Below are 26,113 nucleotides of genomic sequence, written 5' to 3'. Positions count from 1 at the left end.
TCACATGAGAAGCAAGGAAACATCTAAAACAGAAAACTTATCATCAAAATTGAAAGAGCTAGAGGAGCAAGATCAAAAAAACTCAAAAGCTAGCAGAAGACAAGAAATAACTAAGATCAGAGCAGAACTGAAGGACACAGAGACCCAAAAAACCCTTCAAAAAATCAATACATCAAGGAGCTGGTTTTTTGAAAAGATCAACAAAATAGACAGATCACTAGCCAGATTAATAAAAAGCAAAGAGAGATGAATCAAAGAGATGCAATAAAAAAACGGTAAAAGGGATGTCACCACCAATTCCACAGAAATACAAACTACCATCACTACCAACAACTCTATGCACATAAACCAGTAAACCTGGAAGAAATGGATAAATTCCTGGACACCTGCACCCTCCCAAGCCTAAACCAGGAAGAAGTCAAAACCCTGAATAGACCAATAACAAGGGTTAAAGTTGAGGCAGAAATTAATAGCCTACCAACCAAAAAAAGCCCAGGTCCAGATGGGTTCACAGCTGAATTCTACCAGATATACAAAGAGTAGCTGGTAATACTCCTTCTGAAACTATTCCAAACAATCCAAAAAGAGGTAATCCTTCCCAAATTATTTTATGAGACCAACATCATCCTGATACCAAAATCCAGGAGAGACTCAACAAAAAAAGAAAACTTCAGGCCACTATCTATGATGAACATAGATGCAGAAATTTTCAATCAAATACCAGCAAACCGACCACAACAGCACATCAAAAAGCTTATCCATCACGATCAAGTAGGCTTCATCCAGGGGATGCAAGGCTGGTTCAACATATGCAAACCTATTAATGTAATCCACCACAAAAACAGAACCAAAGACAAAAACCACATGATTATCTCAATAGATGCAGAGAAGGCCTTTGACAAAATTCAACAGCCTTTATGCTAAAAACTCTCAATAAACTAGGTATCGATGGAACGTATCTCAAAATAATAAAAGCTATTTACGGCAAACTCACAGCCAATATCATACTGAACGGGCAAAACCTGGAAGCATTCCCTTTGAAATCTGGCACTAGACAAGGATGCCCTCTCTCACCACTCCTATTCAATATAGTGTTGGAAGTTCTAGCCAGAGCAATCAGGCAAGAAAAAGAAATAAAGGGTATTCAATTAGGAAAGGAGGAAGTCAAACTGTCTCTATTTGTAAATGACATGATTGTATATTTAGAAGACTTCATCGTCTCAGCCCAAAATCTCCTGAAATGGATAAGCAACTTCAGCAAAGTCTCAGGATACAAAATCAATGTGCAGAAATCACAAGCATCCCTATACACGAATGACAGACTTAAAGACAGCCAAATCAAGAACGAACTGTCATTCACAATTGATACAAAGAGAACAAAATACCTAGGAATACAACTAACAAAGGATGTAAAGGACCTCTTCAAGGAGAGTTACAAACCACTGCTCAAGGACATAAGAGAGGACACAAACAGATGGAAAAACATTCCATGCTCATGGTTAGGAAGAATCAATATTGTGAAAATGGCCATACTACCCAAAGTAATTTATAGATTCAATGCTATCCCCATCAAGTTACCTATAACCCTCTTCACAGAACTGGAAAAAATCACCATAAACTTCATATTGAAACAAAAGAGAGCCCATAGAGTCAAGACGATTCTAAACAAAAAGAAAAAACCTGGAGGAATCACGCTACCTGACTTCAAACTACACTATAAGGCTACAGTAATCAAAACAGCATGGTACTGGTATCAAAACAGAGATATAGACCAAGGGAATAGAACAGAGGCCCTGGAGGCAATGCCACACATCTACAACCATCTGATCTTTGACAAACCTGACAAAAACAAGCAATGGGGAAAGGATTCCCTTTTTAATAAATGGTGTTGGGAAAACTGGCTAGCCATGTGCAGAAAGCAGAAAGTGGACCCCTTCCTGACACCTTACACTAAAATTAACTCCAGATGGATTAAAGACTTAAACTTAAGACCTAACACCATCAAAACACTAGAAGAAAACCTAGGTAAAACCATTCAGGACATAGGCATAGGCAAGGACTTCATGACTAAAACACCAAAAGCATTGGCAACAAAAGCCAAAATAGACAAATGGGACCTAATTAAACTCCAGAGCTTCTGTACAGAAAAAAAACAATCATTAGAGTGAACTGGCAAACAACCAAATGGGAAAAAATATTTTGCAATCTACCTGTCTGACAAAGGGCTAATATCCAGACTCTACAAAGAACTAAAACAGATTTACAAGAAAAAAACAACCGCCTTCAAAAGTGTGCAAAGGATATGAACAGACACTTTTCAAAAGACATTTATGAGGCCAACAAATATATGAAAAAATGCTCATCATCACTGGTCATTAGAGAAATGCAAATCAAAACCACACTGAGATACTATCTCACACCAGTTAGAACAGCGATCATTAAAAAATCTGGAGACAACGGAAGCTGGAGAGGATGTGGAGAAATAGGAACACTTTTACACTGTTGGTGGGAGTGTAAATTAGTTCAACCATTGTGGAAGACAGTGTGGCAATTCCTCAAGGATCTAGAAATAGAAATTCCATTTGACCCAGCAATCCCATTACTGGGTATATAGCCAAAGGATTATAAATTGTTCTATTATAAAGACACATGCACATGTATGTTCACTGTGGCACTGTTTACAATAGCAAAGACCTGGAACCAACCCAAATGCCCATCAATGATAGACTGGACTAGGAAAATGTCATACATATACGCCATGGAATACTATGCAGCCATAAAAAACGATGAGTTTGTGTTCTTTGTAGGGACATGGATGAATCTGGAAACCATCATTCTCAGCAAACTGACATAAGAACAAAAAATCAGACACTGCATGTTCTCACTTATGGGAGGTTTTAAACAATGAGAACACATGGACACAGGGAGAGGAGCATCACACACTGGGATCTGTTGGGGGGAATGGGGGAGGGACAGTGGGGGGTAGGGAGATAGAAGGATAACATGGGGAGAAATGCCAGATATAGGGATAGGGGATGGAGGCAGCAAACCACATTGCCATGTGTGTACATATGTAACAATCCTGCATGTTCTGCACATGTACCCCAGAACCTAAAGTGCTATAAAATATATATATTTTAATATATATATAAATATATGTAATATTTATCTTTTTTTATAAAGATATAGATATATAATATATACACATTATATATAATGTCTTTTTAATAAATATATATAATATATATACATTATATATAATAATATATATCTCTTTTTTTAATTAAAAAAAAGAGAAACCAGTAAGCCTTCCTCTGCAAAAACAATCATGGAACGCATTAGCCAGTCAGAGCCAGCTAATGCCCTTCCTTTTCCTTGCATGTCTTCCTGGCCTCATCCAACCTGGTCTCCCTGGCTGGTCATGCAGTCCTTCCTTGGCATCTCATAGCACTCTCTATCTTCTCCACTTTTCTCACTACAGTGGCTCCTGCTCCCTTAGAGGTCCAACACCCTTTGTGACTTTGATGAAATTTATGAACCCACAACCCCAGAAAAAAAAAGCGCATGGGCTCACACACAGCATTTTGCATGTATTTTCATAGGTTCATGTTTTTACCCTCAAGACCTTTAGGTAAAGAAGCACATCCACTGAGCTGCAATCATGAGTTGATGCAGTGACACACCTGTCTTTGACACTCCTGGGGGAGGAGGGTTAGAGTCATGAGCGTTCACAACAGACACCCAGCTGAGCACCTGCTCAACACGTGTTTGTTAAGTGACATAATCATTGAGCTGTCCATAGAGAAGGCTGTCAGCTCCAGGTTATTCAGTGAATGACACAGAGATTATTTCCCTTGCATACCACAGACAGACTCAGATGCAGAAGCCTTCTGGTTGAAAAGCCCCCGAGAGGCGTATAACATGTAAGAAACAGATTGTCTGCCAAAGTAATCATAGCTAACACAGCAAACTGCTCGTGAAGCTTTCTGTGTGCCAGGGTTTTGCTGAGGGTTTTTCATGCATCATCTCAAATGATCCTCACAGTAACTTCATGAGGAGTACTATCATCATTCCCACTTTGCAGACAGTGAGACAGTCTGACAGAGGTGAAGAGTCAGAAAGTCAGGAAGCCAGCTCTCAGCCCAGCTCTGGCTGACCTGAAAGCCACGCGCTTACTCCTCCTCTGCCTTCCACCTGCCCCCGTGCCAGGAAAAGGAGATGCCAAAACGTGGAATCACCCAGCCACCTCTCCTGCCCATAACCTGTGAGTCCAGCTTGCTATCATGTCTATGGTTCTAAGAGTCAGAAGTTTGATTCTCAAACACCGCGCTTCCAGTGAGCTCCACGTCTAGTCTGATCTCAGGGAGGCCAGAGCCCAGCAATCTTCCACTTACTTATCCTTCTCTCCTGGTTTTATATCAAACCCTTCACTTGGCTTAATACGATGCTGCTTTTCTCCCTGAGATGCCCAGACCAGTGCTAAACACTCTGGACTTACTTTGCCCACAGAATAGGAGTTGAACTCATCTTCTCTTTTTTTTTCCCTAGCTAAAAACAAACAAACAAAAACACATCTATAATGACATAAAGCAAAATGGTTACATAGTTCTTAAAATTCCTAAAATTTCTGCCTTTAGCTAATCTGAACTAGTAAGTATGTTATTAGGATAATTCTGATAATGATATCTCCCAGCCATTTTTAATAATAGTCCAAGGAAAACAAGGCAGCTTCATGCCCTGAAGTCACAAAGAAATCCTGCAAGACCTCATGGTTTCCAGAAGGGACAACCTTCCAGACAGCTGTTTCACTGTCCAATACTGAATTAGGATACAACTCATGTCTTTTGGGGCATGAAGGTCATTTCTTGCTCCTCATGATTTTTCCTAAATCCTTTGACCTCCTTGGATGGCCTTTTAAAAACAGCCACGTCATTTGTTCTCTGGCATGAGCTTTCTGAGTAATTTCCTTTAATATGTCCTAGAGTTAAATATTTTTCTCTGTGCAGTGGTATCAGCTTCTAGGTCATCTCAGTCATATCTCTGAATTCAAACTTTGCTTCCAGGGTAAAATACAAATGCTAAAGGAAATTGACATCTATTTCAAATGTTGATGGTTAGGAAGATATGATCTGTCATTTCTTGAGTACCTGTACTGAAAGGCGCATTACATGTATTACTTCCAATCCTCACAACAATCTTACTGGGGCCACAGGAGCTTACTGAGGCTGCAGAGTTGTGAGTGGTGGAACTGGTTCCAGTATGTAGGCCTCCTGATGGACTGGGTCCCGTCTGCCTCCCTGGCCTCTGCTCCGTAAAGATCCCCGGTCACGACTGCTCCTATTCCTTCTATTGCCACCAACCATCTCAGCCTCCTTCTGGGCGAGGCCAGGGCTTTGGCACAGCCTCCGTGGCATGCAGCACAGCACTCGGGCTCCACTGACCTCCAACCGGACCCTCCGAGGCACTGGCCCATCCAGATGTTTTTGGATTCAGTTCAAGTGCCGCACGAGGGACATGCACTCTTGCTTCTTTAGGAGTTGTATGTCAGAGGGGGAAGAGGAGAACAGGTAACCAAGTCACACAGCCTGTGATACCAGGGCATGCCTCTCCCCTCTCCTTCTGGTCTCGACTGTGCTGAAAACACTGGTACAAAACGGTCAATCTGGAAGATGCTCTATGTGACAGAACCACTGACTGCTTTTTGTGAGAAGCTATGGCCAGCCAGGAAATGACTGCTTTGCATTCTTCCCTGCCTCTCTTCTCTTCCTCTCTTTTTTTTCTCTCCTCTAGAATTCTAACTACTCCCATTCAACCCTACTTTGCAACCTCAGAGGCTCTATACAGAAAACTCGAGCTAGGATAATGTTAGAACCAGGATTCCAAAGCCCATGTTTTGTTTGTTTGTTCATTTTTCTTTTTTCTGAAACATCCTGCTTCCTGCAGAAATCCATGTGTGCTGAAGTTAACAGTAATCTTTAAAAAGCAAACTTGCGGGAGGCCGAGGCGGGTGGATCACGAGGTCAAGAGATCGAGACCATCCTGGTCAACATGGTGAAACCCTGTCTCTACTAAAAATACAAAAAATAAGCTGGGCATGGTGGCGCGTGCCTGTAATCCCAGCTACGCAGGAGGCTGAAGCAGGAGAATTGCCTGAATCCAGGAGGCAGAGATTGCGGTGAGCTGAGATTGCGCCATTGCACCCCAGCCTGGGTAACAAGAGCGAAACTCTGTCTCAAAAAAAAAAAAGCAAACTTGCATAATGTTGACTATGTGCCAGGCAGTGATCCAGGTGATTTGCATGCATTAACTCAATCTGTCCTTTCAACAGACCTATGAAGTAGCTGCTCTTCTTAGCCCCTTTTCACAGGCAAGGAAACTGAAGGCACAGACAGGCAAGCGACTTGCTCAAGGTCACCCAACCATCTGATCTAGTTTGCTATTATTTCTGCCTTGACTAACTTGGGCACTTTAGTTGGTGCTCAGCTTCCTCACCTAAAAACTGAAAATTAAAATATCTATTTTACACGAATATGAAGTTGTCTGTGTTTAGGACTTTACAATAGATACATTATAATTTTCAAAACTCCTCTCTCAACGTCGCTGAATGTCAGAAAAAACAGCATATTCTAAGTGACCCCAACTAGAAGATAAAAACCTAGCCCAAATGCCAATGGCGTTTACATGAGGATTCTGAGCCAACATCTAAGAAGATTTATTCCTGCCCCTGTAAATGACAAGGCACATTATAAAGATTTGTATTTGAAGAGAAAACATGGGAGGCTCATTCCTGACTTCAAAGCCTGTTAATAAGTTTATTAGGTTTAAGTTAGAGACTTTGTCCAACTCCTGGATTGAGGTAAATCAATAAAGATCCCAAAGGGAAAATCCTTCTTTATAAAGGAAAGGTAATTAATATTGCTAAAAACTGTGGTCAGACTTCTAAAATTAACATCCTTGGATGTTAAATGAACACTCAGTTTCTTTATGGCCAAGAATAGATTATTCATGCATTCCTTTCTTTCACTTCTCTTCAAAGCAACAGGCAAACAACCTCTTAGTGTGAGTTTTGGCAGTACAGAGAGTGTTTTCAATGATATCTCATGAATTTCACCTATGAGAAGCATGGATCTGGCAAACACACATTGTAATCTCCTCCACACATTCTCCAGTGCTGATTAGCTTTGGAGTTCTGTCACAACTGCTAGTGGACATAGCACAATTTCAATTTTTTTGCCCTCTACAAAATTACTAAACATGTTTGTTGAGGCAGTACAGTACCATGGTAGATATGTGATTTTGAGTCAAGTAACTTGCAGTATGACTCTCCTTAGGGCGAAACAAATTATTTAGGTCTTTCTGTGTCTCCATTTCATAATGTGTAAAATGGAAGTAATACTGCGTGGCTGAGAGCTTGGGCTATACTAGATGCTAAAATAATGTTAGTTGCTCCTATGCCCCTAGTTATTCTAAGAGCTATCAATAAGATCTCTGCCCAAAGTCCATCTATTCCTACCTGAATCATTTCCCCACCAAGCACAGCAACTAGCAGTAAGAATTGGATCTGGGAATGGTCTGATGTTGTCCACTACAGAAAACACTGCTACAAACTTCTGGAAACTAAACAGATCAAGCTAATACATATGCCCCCTTTCTACTGAAAACACAGAATTGCTAAGTAGATTGTAATTGTTTTAAGAAAAGATTTATTCAAGGTTAACAGCAGTGGCAGCACCAACAAAAACAATAATGAAGGAAAAACCTACGGTGTCTAAGAATGAGGAAACTAAAGTCTGATGGGCACACTGGAACTGAAGCTGTAGGGCCCAACCAGTTCTGGATCTTAGGTAAGCATCTGATATTACAATTCTCTTCCCCCACATAAATTGTAGGAGATAAGATCCCAGAACCATGGGAGGCAGCGGCCTGGAAATGACAGTCTTACAAAAAACCCAGGGCTTCAAAGAGCTAAACTATCTATTTAAAAGGGATTAAGTCACCATATTCAGCATCCCTGGGAAGAAAACACATGGAACTGTGGTGACTACAAAATGAAAAACTGTATATAAAAATTATCCGAGATCACAATGTCTAGCTTTATAGACAAATTACAAATTCATTACAAAGTAACAGAGGTGTTGCTTTTATTAGATTAACCATCCCACAGATAACAACTACACATTTTGGGCAAAATATTTTTTAAAATACTGCTTGAAGAACAACCAAAATCTAGCAGAAACTGGAAGAAAATCTACATTTGGAAAAAAGAAACAGCATTGTTTTTGTTTAAGGGCTGGTCCCAGATCATGTCAACTTGAGTGACTAAAACTGGGATAGAAAGTCCATAGATTTCTGGCTTGAACAACCAAAGAACAGACTTCACGGCAATCATAGCAGCTGAAAAGTGAGGCCAGAAATCCTAGAAAAAAGAGAGCCAGAGAAGGGGAGAGAACCCAGATTTTGCATAGGCTCACGCTTGAACTATGTAGGCGTGGGATGCATTCTGAAGCAACTCAGCTAGTAGTACTAAATTGACTTTAACAGATATTTCTGCTGCTGCCCACCACAGTACAGATGGGGTTTGGAGTCTGAGTCAAGGCAAGTTAAATGGGTGTAAAACTAAACTAAAGAAAAAATTCCAGCTCTGGAAAGAAGTATAATGGAATCCAGAGTCTCTACAACATGTCAGTCAGGATGTCGCCTCAAACCATCACACATAGAAGAAACAGAAAGATGTGACTCATTGTGAAGAGCAGAGGCTCCCCATGGACACCAATCCTGACAGGTTGAAATCAGCTGAGAAGGATTATTTAAGGCAACTATTATAACAGTGCTCAAAGATGTAAAGCAAAATATGATTTTGGTGAAGGAATAAGTAGAAAAATCTCACCAGAGAAAAGAAAAACTTTGCAGGATGGGCCTAATAGCAGAATAGCAATGACAGAAGAAAGGGTCAGTGAATCTGAAGACAGAACAACAGAAGTTATCCAGTCTCAAGGACAGACAGAGGGGAGAAAAGATTTTTTAAAAATGAACAGAGCCTCAGGATTGTAAATGATAATATTTTAAAAATCTAACAAGCATGTAATTTGAATCCCAGAAGGATAGAGAGAAAACGGGGTAGAAAAAGAAACGTTTGAAGAAATCATGATTTAAAAAATCATTAAATTTGGTGAAAGAAATAAATTTGCAGGTTGAAGAAGTTCAGTGAATCCCAAGCAAGGATTAAATACAAAGAAAATTACACCTAGGTTCATTAAAGTCAAGCTACTGTCATGTAAAGAAAAAAGAAAATTTTGAAAGCAACCAGAGAAAAATAACTTGTGTTCAGGAGAACCAGACTAATAACTATGAACTTCTCATTAGAAATAAATGGAGACCATAAGACTGAAATAACATCCTAAAGCTCAATAAATGTGGTACTGAATGAGTAAATACAGGCTGTTTTTCCTCAAGGGATTTGAATGAGTAAATAAAGGTTGTTTTTCCTCAAAGGAAATCTACTAATTCAAATTCCCAAGAATTTCTCATAGAACCAATAAGTAGATAAGACTTGCCCTATCAGATAGATCAATAATTACAAACCTGAAAAAATAAAATTGTACATTATTGGCACAGAAATAGATGAACCGAACCGAATAAGGACCCCAAAACCTATTCAAATATGAGTTCTTGGCATATGACAAAAGTGAAATGAAAAAAATAATAGAGAAAAATGAAGTCTTTAATAAATGATGCTGAGACTATTGGCAATTCAGGGAAATATAAAATAAAATTAGTTCTCTACCTCAAACCTTGAATACAAATAGTTTCCATGTTATAGTCCCAAATGTGAACAACAAGTAATTTTAGGATTAAAGACCTAAACATGAACTACAAAAATTTCAACATTTGAAATAAAATATAGAAGAATGTTCTAAAGACCTTAGAGTCGGGAAGGAATAAAAAGCACAAGCCATAAAGGAAAAGCTTATATATTCAACTACTCTAAAGTTTAAAACGTCCATTGAACAAATGGGAAAATTTCACACGCAAAACAATTTTTTAAGAAGCCCAGATTGGGAGAAGACATAAGTAGTATGTTTAAAGAACTCATATAAATACATAAGAGAAATATAAAAAATCCAAAGAACAAGGGCCAGGAGCACATACAGGCAACCCACAGGAGATCAATTCTAAATTGTCAATAAAACTTTAAACATGCTCAACCTGTCCAGTAATCAGGGAAGTGATACTGAAACAATGAGATACCATTTTACATTCATTGGATTGGTAAAATTTTTGCAAGTCTAAAATTAAAATGTATTGGTAAGGAAATGGAACTCTCATATGCTGCGAGTAGGGGTGTGAATTAAAGCAACCTTTTAGAAAGTAATTTCATGATATCTATATCACGATATCTAGTAAACTTGAAGATGATAGAACCTACTACCCAGAAATTCTTCCCATAAGTATGTCCATTAAAATATACCCCTATGGTATGAGAAGACATATATTCAAATGGGCACTAAAGCATTATTCACAATAAAGAAAATTAGGCAACGGAAAATATCCACCTATCAGAGAATAGGTAAATTAATGTTTTAAATGAAATGCTATACAGCAGAGAAAATAAGTTCATTAGAACTACATATATCAACATGAATAAATGTCAAATCAAAGTTTGGTGGGGAAAAGCCAGCTTACAGTTTTTGTTTACGATTTCAAAACAGAACAATCCTGTATGTTGTCTATGGATAAATATGTATAGATGTATGACATAAAAACTAATTGAGGAAATGACACACAATAACTTTAGAAGAGTGGTAACCTTTAGCAAGAGAGGAGGGAAAAGAACACAGTTAGCAAGGAGTACAAAAGGGACTCAGTGCATTTTCATTTCTGTGGTCTCTGTCATACAAATCTGGCTTTTTTTTTTTCCTTTGGCTAAACCAAAGTTATCTATTTGCAGCTCTTTCCGTCTTGCTGAGCTGTAAGCTCCTTGAGAAAGCAGAATGATAATAAATGAAACTTATGCCCAGACTTCCCAGTTACTTCTCCATGGCAAACATTAATCTGTGATCACAGCCTACTTTTTCTGAGCCTGCATACACCTCCTAGTTCTTCTTACTCCACACTTCAGAGGCTTTAAGATCTTGCCATCTCTGAAAGAAGTCAAATCTGATCTCTCTCATATCTTTAGTATTTGTTGAGAAGAAATGAATTAAATGAGGGAAGTGAATTACATAACCAGTGGGCAGTATTTTACTATGTGTGTGCATGTGTCTTAGAAAGAACAGAAATTAATGCAATTCAATTCAATTCAAAACCTGTATGGTGCACGTATTTGGTGGCAGACACTGAGTGAGAACTGATTATACAATTTTTAGACTGAAGAAACCAATGGGTGATACAAAACTTGGTCTGTAATACCTGGCACACAGGATGATGTAGGCATTCATTTGGTCCAACCTCTTCCATGCACTGAGAAGACAAAGGCTCAGAATCATACAAAGGATTGGTGAGACGAGAACTCACACGTCTGTTGCATCCTGCTTGCCCATACAAATCTGTTTCAGCGGCAGATTCTTTCCTTATAATGCAGCTTTGAACCATGTCTGAAATGTGTAAGAAAGACAACCAGACAGACAGGATAAACTGCTTTTGACTGAGCTGCAGCCAGATTCTGCTCAGTGGGTGTGGACGGGCTGCCAGCCTTACTGGGAAAAAACTAGTTTGATCTTTGTTCAAGAAACCACTGCTCCTATGCATGGTGCTAAGGAACAGAGATATTCTCGGGACACCTGACTCCTGCGGCATTCCCAAGGTCAGAAGCAAACAGGTTGCATCAATACTAACAAGAAATGGCAAGTTAAAAAGCAAGCTGCCAAACTTTGATGAACTGGAAAGGAAGTCAGTGTGCACCAGCCAGATGGATAAGCCACCTTGCTTTCCAGTCCAGCTGCTTTGCAGGGCTTCTTAAGCAGCTTCTCAGGATGACAGTAGTTCACTCAGTAGGTATTTATTGAACACCTACTATGTGCTGAGCACCATGCTAGGCACTGAAATATAAAATAACCTCATGCATTTCACTTTACATGACAAGGGAGGCTTTAAAGACAGAATCTCTCAATGTCCCTCACCTTATTTGTGATTTTGACTCCTTTCCCATGAAAACATTGGAAGAGAGCCCCTCCTCTGCCTCTCCTGTTTCCCACCTTTGCTTGTTTCCAGCCTCCTCTCATTACTTCACCAATAAACTCCCTTATCATCTTCTCCTGATCCTGTGGCTTTCCCCTATTACCACTTAAAACATTCCCAAGTATCTCAATTACACATGTTCCCTTCCGTCGCTTCTCTCTTGCTGTGACTCACAGTCGCGGTTTTTGCATTAGGTTTCCCTGCTCAGCTGGACTGAGCCAAACATGCTCCACACTCCACAGCCTCAGCCTTGCAATATGCTGCTCCTTCTGCAGCTTTGCCTTCCTCCAACCCCTTCTTTGCCTGACTGATTCCTATCATCCCTTGGGACTCGTATCAGGTGACATCTCCAGCAAGCCTCCGCTGATAGCCCAGTCTGGTTTAGATGCCTTTGCTCTCAGTGTTTCTGTGGCATCCAAGTGAGTCCATTGAGTACCTTCCTTTCCACTTGGCCTCTGACTCTTCTGGAAGACTGAGTTTTCTGAAGGGAGAGGCTGTCTTTAAATCCTGAGTCACTGGTGTCTATTGGGTTCTCTGTCACTGTTTCTGAATGAATCAAATGGGAATGAATGAATATGAATAAGACTTAAAACTGCTCACAGTTTGGGCAGTATAGAGAACACGTGCATAACACTTTCTGGATTACAAAGCATTTCATACACATACATCTTAATTTTCCTAATAATCCTACAGGGGAAACTATTATTTTTAATCTTCTTTTCATTGAAGAAGCAATAACTCAAAACGATTAAGGTCATACTGTGAAACTGTTGGTCTGAGACTCAGTCCTGACCCCTCAATTTCATGTTCTCTGCTTTTTCCTTTTCCTACAAGTTACTGCCTTCATATTCAGATGTGTACAATCTCACGTCTAGAAACCAGTTTTCTCGCCTTGTGTCTAACCAAACTCCTTATTAGAACTGAAGATAAATCCATTCTGGTTAATTTTAACAAAAAAAAAAAAAGTGAAGCTAGAAAAGAAAATAATATAACCAGAACAATAGCGATAACACTTCCATTTTCCTCCAGTGTGATGGATGAACATAAATATTAGTGATATTATATCCTTCTTCCAAGCCAGCAAAACATCTCAAAGATAGGGCTTATGACAAAATGACCAGAAATTTGCCTTGTGACTCACTCATTATTAAAAAAATCTCCATCCTATCTGATGGGACAGCTGTGCGGGCAACTCTAATCCAAGGTCACCCTTGAGATTCAGCTACTACTGACTCTCTGAGAAGGTGTTAACTCGCCACCAGCTCCTTCTAGGCCTCACACCCCTGTTCATCCAGCTAAGAGCATGTAGCCCATCTCTAACTCTTCGCTTGCCCAAAAATCTCTGCTTATGTGTCCTTCTTTTGCAGTCATCTGGAAAAATTCAGTCCTGGGCCACATCAATTATCTGCCTCCTTAGCATTTAACTCAAGGCTGGAGAAAAAGCACTCAGCTACACAGACTGACATTTATGAGGCTTTCCACCTATGTTTCTCACCCCCTTTTCAAAGTCGACTTCCTAAGGAAGTTGTCTACTTGCTCCTTCTAGTTCATCTCTCCTCCATCTTTAACTCGCTGCCACTGGCCTCCACTTCCACACAGCACCAAACAGCTGTCTCCAAAGTTCATAACCACCTGCATATTTCAGAATCTAAAGGGCACTCCCCAATTCTTATCTCAATCTTTCTCTGGCACAACCCTTGACTGCGTTCTTCTTGAGGGTCTCCTCAGCTTCTATGCTCTCACTGAACTCCTCTAGTTTTCCTCCTCCCTCTCTGGCAACTGAGATGGAGTTTTCTCTGATGCTGTTCTTCTTATGCTCAAAACTTACATGCTAATATTGTTCAGGGTCCTGGGATTATTCTTTCTCACTCTACACACCTCTCAGGGTGATCTCATCCACTCCAATGGTTAAAATACGTGCTGATGTTTCCTTTCCTCAAGGATACAACCATTGAGTACATTCCTTTCCCCTTGGCTCTGTCACCCCTAGAAGACTGGGAGCTCCCTGAAAAGAGAGCCCATCTCTCTGTCACTAGCATCTACTGGGCCCTCAGTAACCGTTTCCAACTGTGTTCCTTGTCCTGATCTTCAGACCTATCTATCCAACCCCCTAGGAACTTCCCCACTGCGTAATCTCATAGAGCATCTCAATAAGCTCAAAACAGAATTCAAGATCCTTTAACCACAAAACATTCCCTTTATCTATGTTTTCTTTCTGAAAAGAACTGGAAATGTCATCTACCCAGCTGCATAAACCAGAATCCTGGAACTCAGCCTTAGCAATTATCTTTCTTAACTCTCTCTATGCAGTTAATAAATCCAGCCAAATTCTAAATACCTCTCCCATCTGACCACTATATTTTATCTCCATAACCATGACAGGTTTGAAGAAATGAAAAAGGTGCAGTTTTCCTGGACATAGAGTACAAGGGACGTGATGTTAAGGCATTTAGACTTTATCTCAACAGCCCCCTTTCCCTAGAGTGGTTTTAATGCTGTGGTCCTAGAGCTTAAAAGTCTTTAGTAAAAATAAGTTTGGGCTACCCCAAATATGACCTTGTAGGATAAGTAACATCACTTTTATTCGGTTATTTTTTAATTACCCAGCTAAACTATGATGTCCTTTCACAAATATAAAAAGATACTCTGCTAAACAGAAAACCAGCTCTCTTTATAAAGTTGCTACAGTGAACAATGATTTTCAGATGAGTTTCAGCTGTGTAAAGTTCCTTAATGGGACCACCAGAATTCTGTCTGTCACATTTAAGAATGCAATATTTAAGGTGAACAAGGTAAACTGGATGTGTGTCAACAGTAAGGTTGATGGAAGGGGTAATGAAGAACATGCCAGGCTTACGAACACATGGGCATAGTTGATAGATTATTGATTCACTATTAAAATGGCAATAATGTAAAGTGAACAAAAACACATGATGTAATCAGGATGTGCTTTAAGTTAGTAGCTTTTAAAAAGTCATCGTTATGGTACTTACTTCTGCCCAAAACTATAAATAGTTGCAAAATTCATTAAAGAAATGTTAATACAGAGAACCTTAAGCATACACAGTAGAAAAAGAAAGGAAAAATGCACTAGCAAAAATCTGCATAGACAATTCCGTCAATATACTAAAAACCTTGAATTGTTCATTTTAAATGGGTGAATTTCATGGTTTATAAATTATATCCCAATAAAGAATTTTTTTAAATCAGCAATGGCATAGGAATGATAAGCAGAGTTGTAAAAATCAATCAGTATCCAAAGAAAGGGGAGGTAATTTTCCTTGATCCCACAGCAGAAAAACCGGGGCAAAAATCATTTTTACATTTCTTATAACAAAAATAGACAAATTGCTTATATCTAAAATAAAAAGTGGAAAAGACTTTGTCAAAACAACTTAAAGAAAGCAATCTATCAGCGTCGATATTGAATATCCACTGTTTCCTCCTGAAAACTCTGCTCAGTGAGATAATTATGTTTTCACAAACACAAAAATCATACTGGGAACTATTATTGCCTTTTAAAAAACTACAAAAGTACGTATCACAAAGAAAACTATTATAAGTTCAGAAAAAGTGCAAGGCTCAATAACTAGAAAAAACAATTAGATAAAAGAGAAATTCTGGGTCAGTGATCATTTCCTTATTAAGACAGGGTTCCACAGAAATGTACAAAACATGGCCACAAAGCAAGAATACCCAGCTCCTCAAAGGCACACATGCACTCATGACAGGCAATTGTTGGAAAAGACGCAGGGTGCAAATTTTTTAGTCTCTATTAGAAAAACAAGTTAGCTCACGTAAAAACAGAGTCTTTTTGAAATCACTTTAAAAGATAGATGCCAAAAGTGTAAGGCAAGTATATGCTCAGAATTTGATCCACCAGAATAAAAATTGATTATACCTGCCTTTGATACCATTCAGTTCTAGCTGCCCAAGAAAAAGGTTCAGCTGATAAAGAAACAAAATAAAACAAAAACCTGCCCTTTAAACTCCCATCCTCAGAAATACCTCACTCAAACACAGGCACCAAATGCAAATCACCTGACCTTAAAAGTCAGCACGCGTTCAATTCACTATGAATCAGCACATGGGTTTTACCTAATTAAAGCTGGTCGGAAACCAGCTTTGTTTTTGTACATCTACCGAATATGAGAAATAGCCCATAAGCATGCAGACAGAAAGGACACTGGCCCCGGAGTCAAAAGTTTTAGATCTTACCTCAACTGTGGCACTTCCAAATAAACCAACTAAATCTCCTCTGAAATTAAAGAGTTGGCTTTTAATCTTTCCATCCCTACCTTAATATGCCAGGCATGTTCAAGAAATGCTTCCTGGATTATTACACTCACAGCTAATAGTTAGCAAGCACACATTAAGCATACGCATTATATTACTTAATCATCAAGATAACCCTATAAAGTAAATTTTTATATTATTTGTGTGTCACAACTTCAGCAACTGAGGTTTAGAGAGACTGGTCTTGTGTTCACATGAGTCAGCTGGTGGATGGCAGAAAGACGACTGCATGGCCCAAGTTCTTAATCAATGTGCACTGCTGCCTCTCTGAACGCACCTGAACACTGGCCAAAGTAATCACAGTAATCAATGAACAAATGTTGCTCCTCCATTTAATGTCTGTTTTATTGCTCACCTTTCCCCGCCATCTGTCTCTCTGGGACAGTTGACAATAGAAACCCAGAGATCCTTGCTACTGAGAGTGTGGTCCATGAATGAGCCACATAGGCATCACCCAGGAGCTTGTTGGAAATGCAGAACCTTGGTCATATTCCAGAAACAGAATCTGCATTTTAACAAGACATCCAAGAGAGCCACGTGCATATCAGTTTCTGAGACACTGATTTAAGCTAGCGCCAAAGTAATACACTTCCTTCATGACAGGAGGAAAGAATGTCCAAGAAGGAAAATATGACAGAAGCGTTGTGCCCAGAGAGGACAAAACCAACTGGCTATGGCTGCCCCAGGACCTTCCTTCTCCTGGATAGTGGCATATGATATTTATAAAGGACCTATGAAGATCCCCAGAGAAAATGACAGAAGTAGTAACTGAACCTATAGGCAGTATATCTAGAGTTCTACTCTCCTCTGAAATTTCCAAACCCGTCTTTAGAAGCATGTATCATGTAGCCAATAAAAATACATCGAGACTTTGGCAAATACTGAATCACTCATCAAGCGTAGTAGAGCTGCCCTGTGGATTGATAGGACTACCTTCCTTCACAATCCAGAAGCTGCTTCTTGTCAAGGTCACTTTTTCCTTTTAAATATTAACACAATTTTGTTGGGCACATATGCAACACTAAACCTAACAAACGAACTTAAAATGGATCTAAATGAGTTTTTTGAGTAAGGTTTATGGTTTTCTTTTTAAGTGGCATGCCTTATCCAGGCAGAAGGTGGCCTGCATTTTTGGCTGAGAGGTTCAGGATAGTAGCTGTCCTCTCATGAGAGATTTGAGTGATGCTGGACTGTGAGTTAGGATTTAAGGAAGCATCTGATGGAGTTCATTTTGCTCAATATTTCTTACCCGTTTAAATAGCATTCTCGAACCCTGATAACTCCGCCTATACAAGTCATACAAATAATGAAAGGGGTTTCAGTAGAAGCCAAGATGTGTATTTGACTTTTTTCTTTATTCCCATTTTAAAAATAAATTACATTTAATTTTTAAAATTACATGATTTACAAATCTACACTTCCTAGAACTAAGAGAATGACACAGTATACAGGTAGAAATTCTTTCTGAGTTTCATCCTTTTTGTGATTTAAAATCTACTAGGTGGGCTCTTTTCCTTAATGCCTTCAATTATACATTCTTCACACTTTCTGCTGTCACTTTCCCTGCCTTCATCTAGTGATAATGAGAATAATTAGAATGGATTTCTTGCTAATTAATCATCCAGGTATTAAAAAGTTTGCAAGACATCCCTCGTTCAACTGCCGTTGTTCTACAAAAAGAATAGTTTTTAATTCTCAACACTCTTACTCTGCCACTGTCATGAGACATCCTTTAGTTTCAGAGATTTTCTATAAACTGCCTAAAATAACTCAGGATTTTACAATGAAGGAAAAGGAAAGAAGTGAGCATGCTGACAGTCAGAGGGTGAGAGGCAAGCAGAGCAAAGTCTGGGGCAGTGCAGCCCCAAAGTGTCTGGCTCAAGGAGGAATCCAGAGGCCACTGCAACCTGGAGGCACTTGTTAATTTCCAAGGGAGCACTGACAGGGTACTTCACCAGCCTGAGTCAGCCTCAGTGATGGGGGCTTAACGGGGACTTGAGGAACTCCAGGAGAGAATCAAACGCATGAGTTTTCCACAAGAGACCCAAGTTCCCAGCCCAAATGAGACCGGCAACAGATTGTATTAAAAACTAGTCACTATTGTGCTAAACCAACCTCTTGCTGGTGGCATTATTAATGGAGACACCATTATCAGGCAAAATTTAGTAGGATGTTTGAAGAGCAACAGAAGCATTTATACTTTTTGATCTGGTAATCACACTGTAAAAATATGGGAAAAGGGACATACATGAAGTTGTTCCTTGCTAAACAAAATTGAATAAGATAAACTCATACATCCTCATTTAAGTTTAAACACACACATACATGTATAGGCTGGCAGTTGCCTGGACTAGCAGCTATTCTTGTGAGAAAGCCCTGGGAATTTTGGATCAGTCAATTTCACAAGAGGGCTACTTGGGAAAGAGCAGAGCAAGGGGTAGGAACACACTTATAGTCAGAAAAATCAGGGTCTGGATCCCCCTTCTACAGACCATGGCAAGTTACTAACTTTCTAATACATCAAGCCATCCAATAGTTAAAAGGCCTTTGAAAATGCAGAGCTTCCTAAAAAAGGGAGATGCTCCAGCAGCCCCTGAGTTCCCCAGAGCCAGCGCTTTCCAGAGGAGCCTCCTTCTTGGTCTCAGAAAACGCACCCTGGCATCTACCTCAACTTCAGAATTCCAAACCAGCCTCTTCCTCCTTCACACTTAGGCCAGATCTCCACCAGGGCAAAACCAGCAAAAAGCCAGGAGAAGAAGATGGTTTCACTGGGGTGTCTGGTGCTGTAACCATGCACAAGGTAGGCAGACTCAAGTTGGATGGAGAAGCCTGGCAAATTCAAACCCAGGTGTCAAGAAGCAGTGCTTCCTAGGATTTACAGAGTGGGAAAGTATTAAGTCTAGTGCTCAGAGTAGGCACGTGGTAAGTCCTGAGACTCCCAGACAAAACAACCAGCACCTGGGCTCATTCTGTGTAGAATGTTCCAGTTGGACCCATAATTAATCCATTTAAGATGTGGGCCAGTTTTTATCAATCACAACAAACCCTGAGTAAGATCCACTTTCTTTCCTTTAGATATAGGCCAGTCCCTTTGTTTCCACAGTTAACACACTTTTTTTTTTCTTTTTTTTTTTTTTTGAGATGGAGTTTCGCTCTTGTTGCCCAGGCTGGAGTGCAACGGCGTGATCCTGGCTCCCTGCAACCTTCACCTCCCAGGTTCAAGCGATTCTCCTGCCTCAGCCTCCCAAGTAGCTGGGATTACAGGCACAAACCACCATGCCCGGGTAATTTTTTGTATTTTTAGTAGAGACAGGGTTTCTCCAGGTTTGTCAGGCCAGTCTCGAACTCCTGACCTCAGATGATCCACCCGCCTCAGCCTCCCAAAGTGCTGGGATTACAGGTGTGAGCCACTGCGCCTGGGCACTTTTTCTTAAATTAACCCTCTATCCACACATTAAGAAACAATCTCTATACATACTCCATGAAAACTGCAAAGGTCTCTGATTAAAACAGAAACATAACTTTGGACTGTATCTTCTTATCAGCATTCATTTGAACACCGGTATCAAGTTTACTATGAACTTTGTCATTCAACCATATGTAAAATGTCACAATGTTGGATATAGGCCAATGTTATCTACATTTCTCTGAGCAAAGGTGGTGGGTATCAACCCTGTCCAACAATCACCTTACTTACATCAGGATGTTAGTAGACACTTTTACCAAGTGAAAATGAATGGTGCAGTAACCAAGTGAAAAGCCTTCACAGTCTTATTCCCTAGATAATGCTACTTTTGGTCTAGGAGAAGCCACAGGCTTTTTCGTTATCTTCTTCAGCCCTCAGTTAATCAAGGGTTGCCTACACAGTTCGTATCCAAAAACATTTCTTACAGTTGCAACCTCTCTAAAACCAGATATAGTTAGGCGTCCACATGAAGTAAGATCAAGTTCTCTCTTCCACTGTGTTGAGAAGTTACTAAGTGTCAGGGGCTAGGATGGGGTTTAGAACGGAAAGATAAACAGAGCTCTCCCTCAGGGGCTCACAGGCCAGGGGAGGATACAGTGAATTCTGGCGTGTGAACAGAAGTGTAGCGGGAACCCAGTGGAGGAGCTACTCAACATCTGGGCATTGGGGAGGTTGCCGCTGGTAAAGCTCCCTGGACAGGAATCTTGAAAACCACTTCGAAGTTCATGTGAGTGGAAAGTTCATTCCAGGAAAGAGGAAGGGGTGTGGTGGGTTGGACTGTGTCATCTAAGGAACAGTACATGTATCTCTGGATGTCTGAGCAAGAAAGTGAGGTAGGTGAAGGCCATGATAATTGTTTTCAGATATCTGAAGGACTATCTGATTAGACATTTGGTTCTCCATGTAGAAGATACTATAAGACTTGGGAGGGTGAAGGGGCGGCTACAAGAGTGTAAATTTCAGTTTAACATGTGTGAGAACATTCTGTAAAACAGAACTATTAACAGGAAAACTGGTAAGTAAGCAATTTTACATCCTGATTATATAGATTTGGAATCATTTTGGATTCTAATTCTAGCTTAGCTCCTAGTAAGTGCTTAAGATACACATAAATAATAGCTATTCATACTGTGAGCTGGTGAACTCACTCTCATACTCTGAGTTCCATCACCATACCACACCAAATTGTCATCTGTGGCAAAGTCTCATGCACCAGCGTGAGTGTAGGCTAGAAACCATCGAAGGTTCTTCCCAGCCTGGGACTCTCATTGGTTGTCTCTGCTCATTTATGATATGGCATTATTCCCTCAACTCACAAGGAAAGATGCTGAAAGAAAGGTTTATTAAAAACCTGCTATAGACCAGGCATGGTGGCTCACACCTGTAGTCCTAGCTACTTGAGAGGCTGAGGTAGGAGGAGAGTTTGAGCCCAGGAGGTCAAGGCTGTGGTGAAGTTTGATGACACTACTGCACTCCAGCCTGGGCAATAGAGCAACACTCTGTCTCTAAAACAGAAGCGAGGAGAGGAGAGGGAAGAGGGAAGAGGGAAGGGAGAGAAAAGAAAAGAGAACCTGCTATATACATGTTGGCTATCATTACTATCGTTATTATTTCCTCTGATATTATCTTTCTACTAACACAATTATTCCTGATCCCTGATTTTAATGTTTTATTCTTGAATGAATGTGTATATGTTTAATGTTATGTGAAGATTCTTGCAAGCCAATTCAAATAATTAGTATAGCATAAAGTCATAAATATAGAATAAAATAACATTCTACAGCTTATTCTATTTTTTTTCCTTTTTTTTTTTTTTTTGAGATAGAGTCGCACTCTGTCTCTATGCTGATGAAGTTGACAGGTCTTCCTAGGAAGCAGTAATCAGCCTAACACCTCTTTCTCAAACATCATTAGGTAAGTGCTGAATGGCATTAGCTTTTAGTTTTTGCACACCTAGGAGACATGAAAATATAATTTCATTTCCCATTACTAAAATGAGTGATCAAAGCTCACTGTAGCCTTGAGCTCCTAGGTTCAAGCAATCCTGCCACCTCAGCCTCCCAAGTAGCTGGGACGATAGTCACATGCCACCACATCCAGCTAATTTTATTTATGTTTTTAGTAGAGATGGAGTTTCTCTATGTTGCCCAGGGAGGACTGAAACTCCTGGGCGCAAGTGATCCTCTTGCCTAGGCACCCAAAGTGCTGAGATTACAGCAGGCATGAGCCACCGCACCTGGTCTAGTTTATTTTCAATGACACATAATAATTGCTAATATTCATTTAACACTTATAATCTATTGAGCATTATGATAAGCTTTTTCTATACATTATTTCATTAATTCTTGCAAGAACCCTCTAAGATAAGTAATATTATTATCCGCATTTTATAGATAAGGAAGTTGAGTCTTAGAGAAGTCAAGTAATTTGCTCAAGGTCACAGCTAATAAGCAATGGTCTCACCCAGAAATTTTGCAACATGGCCTACAACAGACTCACATTAATGAGCATGTGCTTTTATTTAACTTTGAAAAGTTAAAGAGTTAGACACTCCAGAGGCCAAAAACAAGTCATTTAATCTAATAAAATAATTGACAGCACTGACAGAGTTCATTTGGTTTTCATCTCATACTCAGGACACTGCCGGGAAGATGAGGCCTGCAAAGTAACCAGGTCATGTTTGCCTACAGGTCTTTGAAAATCAAATCAAAATTTTCAGGATTCTCATATATTGTATGATTCCATTCATGTGAGATGTTCAAAATGGGAAAAGAGGACAGGGAGAGTGAGAGGGAGAGAGAGAGAGGAGGAGAGGGAAAGAGAAGAGGAGGAGAGGAAGAGAAAGGAAGAAAGTAGAATAGGTGCCTGGAGCTAGGGGAGGAAAAGAGGGAGGTAGGGAGGATGGGTACAAAGTTTCTTTTTGGAGTGATGAAAATGTTCAAAAAATGGACTATAGTTATGGTCACACAACTCTGTAGATATCTGAAAAACCAATGAATTGTATAGTTTAAAGGGCTTAACTTTATGATCTGTAAATTATACAATATCAATAAAGCTGTTAAAAAAATGATTCCCAGGGCTCAGTATCAAGTGTTCTCTAGGCACTCCATGTGGCTTGTGTCTTCCAGAGCAAACACAGAAACCAGATGTGTGTAAAGTAAGCTTGTACCTAAGAACAAAATGTTCCAGTAACAATGGTGAGAACAATGAGCATGCTGGTGAAGTTGGTAGGTCTTCCTCAGGAGGAGTTATCAGCCAACCGCCTCTTTCTCAATCATTAAGTAAAGTGCTGAATGCGTTAGCTTTTTCTTTTTACCAACCTAGGATAAATGGAAATGTAGTTTCATTCATCATTACTAAAGTGTGTGAAAATGAGCAGAATATTATAAAGAGTAGCAAAGGGGGAGTCAAAGGACCCCAAAAGCCTCCATTCGAATCTACTACAACTTTGTAGCCTTGAGGACACAATCATTTTGGGCTTCAGTGACTTGATCTATCAAATGAGGAAGGGGAAGAATGAAGTCAGCTACTCTAAGCTTTTCTTCTGTCTTCAGCATTCCAGTGAAATCGTCCCTACTAAGGACTGCCTTGGTATGCTGATGTGTCCCTTTCGTCACAAACATGACCTGGTATGTTTCCTAACATGATGTATAACGGCAGCAACATAATTGTTCTCCAAAGTAAAATGATCCTGTCCTTTATAAAAGTTCATTTCGCCTCAACTCTAACCTGTCACTTCTAATTGATTTTAATTTTTATTATAAAAATAAATTCTTATTTAAGAAAACCTTAAATATGTAAAAATTTGAGAAAATTAAAATCAGTCTTACAGCTATTACCTTCAATAGATTAACAGTAATGTTAGTCTATTTCCACTTTTAAATGTTGGTATATTCTCATTCTTTTCTCCATGAATAATTTTTCCCTTTTTTAAATGAATATAATCATGTTTAAAAATACCAATATGTAGAAAAATGTGTAAGAACAAAATATAAATCATCAGAAATCCCACCTTTAAACTAACCCCTAAATCCCTGTTAACTTAAGGTGATCACCCTTTGTTGTCTCTGTAAGCAGAACACACACACATAGAAAGGTCTATTTTAAACACATTCAGATGTGTGATGTATAGATAGTTTAATATCCAGGATTTTAACTTAAAGATCTGTCATCACCATTTCCTCCTATTACAATTTTTCATAAATAAAATTGTAATGGTCTACCATGCAATTTTCTTCTGCTACTCTATGTTTTTATTATTTGCAACTTTTCATGGTAATAAATAATCCTTCAGTTAAAATTTTTATACTTAAAGCTTCTACACTCCTACCTAAAAAATTTAAATCGATTGACTTTTTCCTTTTGTGATTTCCTCTATTGATTTTGGGAAGAGAAAGTGCTTACCCATTGAAAGATCAGAAGTTTTATTGTTTGGTTTCTTTTAAGTTAGCTCCTTAATCTGTCTGGACTGTATTGTTCTATATTGCTAAAGGTTCCAAACTTATTCATCACATGTTTAAATTTTAGCCAAATTGGGTAGAAGTTGTTTCTTCAATATTTTCAAATGCACATTTATGTCTTTTAAAAAAATACATGTCTCATAATCTTGGTTACCCATTAAGCTTAAGAAAACCTTCAAGACTGACAAAATAACCACAGCTTTGATTACTAGCAGGAAGTCATAGTGCGCAGAAATAAAGAGGACACTCATACAGGCCAAATAGCTAAACAATCAGAAAGTCCAAGTTCCTAGCTTTAGTGGTTTTATTATTTTAGCCTTAAAAAGTCTCTAAAATCCCAAGAGTAGCTTAAGTAGTTAAAATACAGTATTCAATGCAGAGGGCTATTCTCCATGTTGACCGGTCACTACTGGTCTCATTTATGGACCATGCTCAACCTCTATACCCTGCCGTCAGTCTCCAGGCTCTTGCCACTGGTCGTGAATGGAGTAGGTGAGAAGGCGGAGCACAAGCTCACCCCAACCTAAGTAGAGAAAGGACACAAATGGCTTCCCTTGCTTGTTGACAGTAGGTCAACGGAGCATCTTTGAAAGGAAGAGCAGCATAGATGTCAATATCTCAATAATAAATACTGGATTATATTGGATATAGTATAATCTGAAATGTATCGGATTATATTTTTTTCTTATAGTTTTGCAATACTGGATTATATTTTCAGTTTTTCCCCCTCCACAGCACTCTAATGCACAACACTGTCACTGCTGCTTACTAGTTGCTCTGACTTGGGTCAACCTAACTTTCTTGGATAGCTTCCTCAACTATAAAACAGAGATAATAGAGAAAAGCGACCACTTACGGTGTTGTGAGGATTAAGTAAAAGACTTAGAACAGGCCAGGCATGGTGGCTTATGCCTGTAATCCCAGCATTTTGGGAAGTCAAGGTGGGAGGTTAACTAAGACCACGAGTTTGAGGGTGCAGTGAGCAGTGATCATGCCACTGCACTCCAGCCCGGGTAACAGAATGAGACTTTGCCTCAAAAAAAAAAAAAAAAAAAAAAAAAGATTAGAACAGTGATTGCACTTAGGAAATGTCTGTTGAGTGTTCATTATTATTATTATTATTATTACCACTATTCTGCCACTTCTGCTATAACTATTACTACCACCACTGCCTCTCCACCCCAAAATGCCAGGTCAAGATTAAATTGGGTCCTTCAGAAAGAAACAGGCGACTGGGGAGTTCCGTGATCAGATCAGCTCCAGGAGTATACTCTGTCCTCAGCTTTTGCAATCCCTCTGGGAAGGTAAGTATTTAGTGACATTACTAAAATAGTGAATTTCCAGGGTGGGTGGCATCACCGTCTCCCACATTTTCTGATACATAACCATAAGACCTATGTGCACACAAGCACCTGGTTCTTGAAGAGGTCAAGAACCAGGAGGTTAGGCATGGAAAGGCAGATGTGGCACTGTTCATTTTAATCATTACGTGAAGCTGACAAGGCTATAAACTGCACATCAAATGCCTACACTTCCCAAACCACATGCTGCAAAGATTAAGACTATGTGTGATCACTCTGGAACAAGGAGTGATCTGGGGTGTGAAGGGAATTGGTCCATCAGATGAAAATCTATCGAGGTTCGCAGTCAGAACATTCATCTCTAATACCATCACTATTCCTAGTTCTTCAATTCCTTCCTCAGAGTCCTGATC

General features: G+C 39.5%; 1 protein-coding gene across 5 annotated transcripts in view; it reads right to left on the bottom strand.

Annotated features, from left to right (window-relative positions):
* PLD1 (phospholipase D1) overlaps positions 1-26,113 on the bottom strand; it is a 206,898-nt gene that overhangs the window by 138,831 nt on the left and 41,954 nt on the right. Inside the window, exon 1 of one of the 5 annotated variants that reach the window (XM_012466704.3) lies at positions 11,410-11,553. The exons of 3 other annotated variants lie outside the window; for them this stretch is intronic. In XM_012466704.3, coding sequence (XP_012322127.1) covers positions 11,410-11,434 — 25 coding nt within the window. In that variant the 5' untranslated portion in view covers positions 11,435-11,553. Of the gene's footprint in view, positions 1-11,409; positions 11,554-26,113 lie in introns of those variants that run through there. One more of the 5 variants, XM_012466707.3, reaches the window with a different exon arrangement.

This window comes from Aotus nancymaae, unplaced genomic scaffold (assembly GCF_030222135.1).
Source record: "Aotus nancymaae isolate 86718 unplaced genomic scaffold, 86718_ANA_hifiasm-v0.15.2.pri h1tg000019l, whole genome shotgun sequence".
Taxonomy (NCBI): domain Eukaryota; kingdom Metazoa; phylum Chordata; class Mammalia; order Primates; family Aotidae; genus Aotus; species Aotus nancymaae.
Note: the sequence above shows the minus strand (reverse complement) of the source record. Positions and strands in the feature narration are given on the sequence as shown.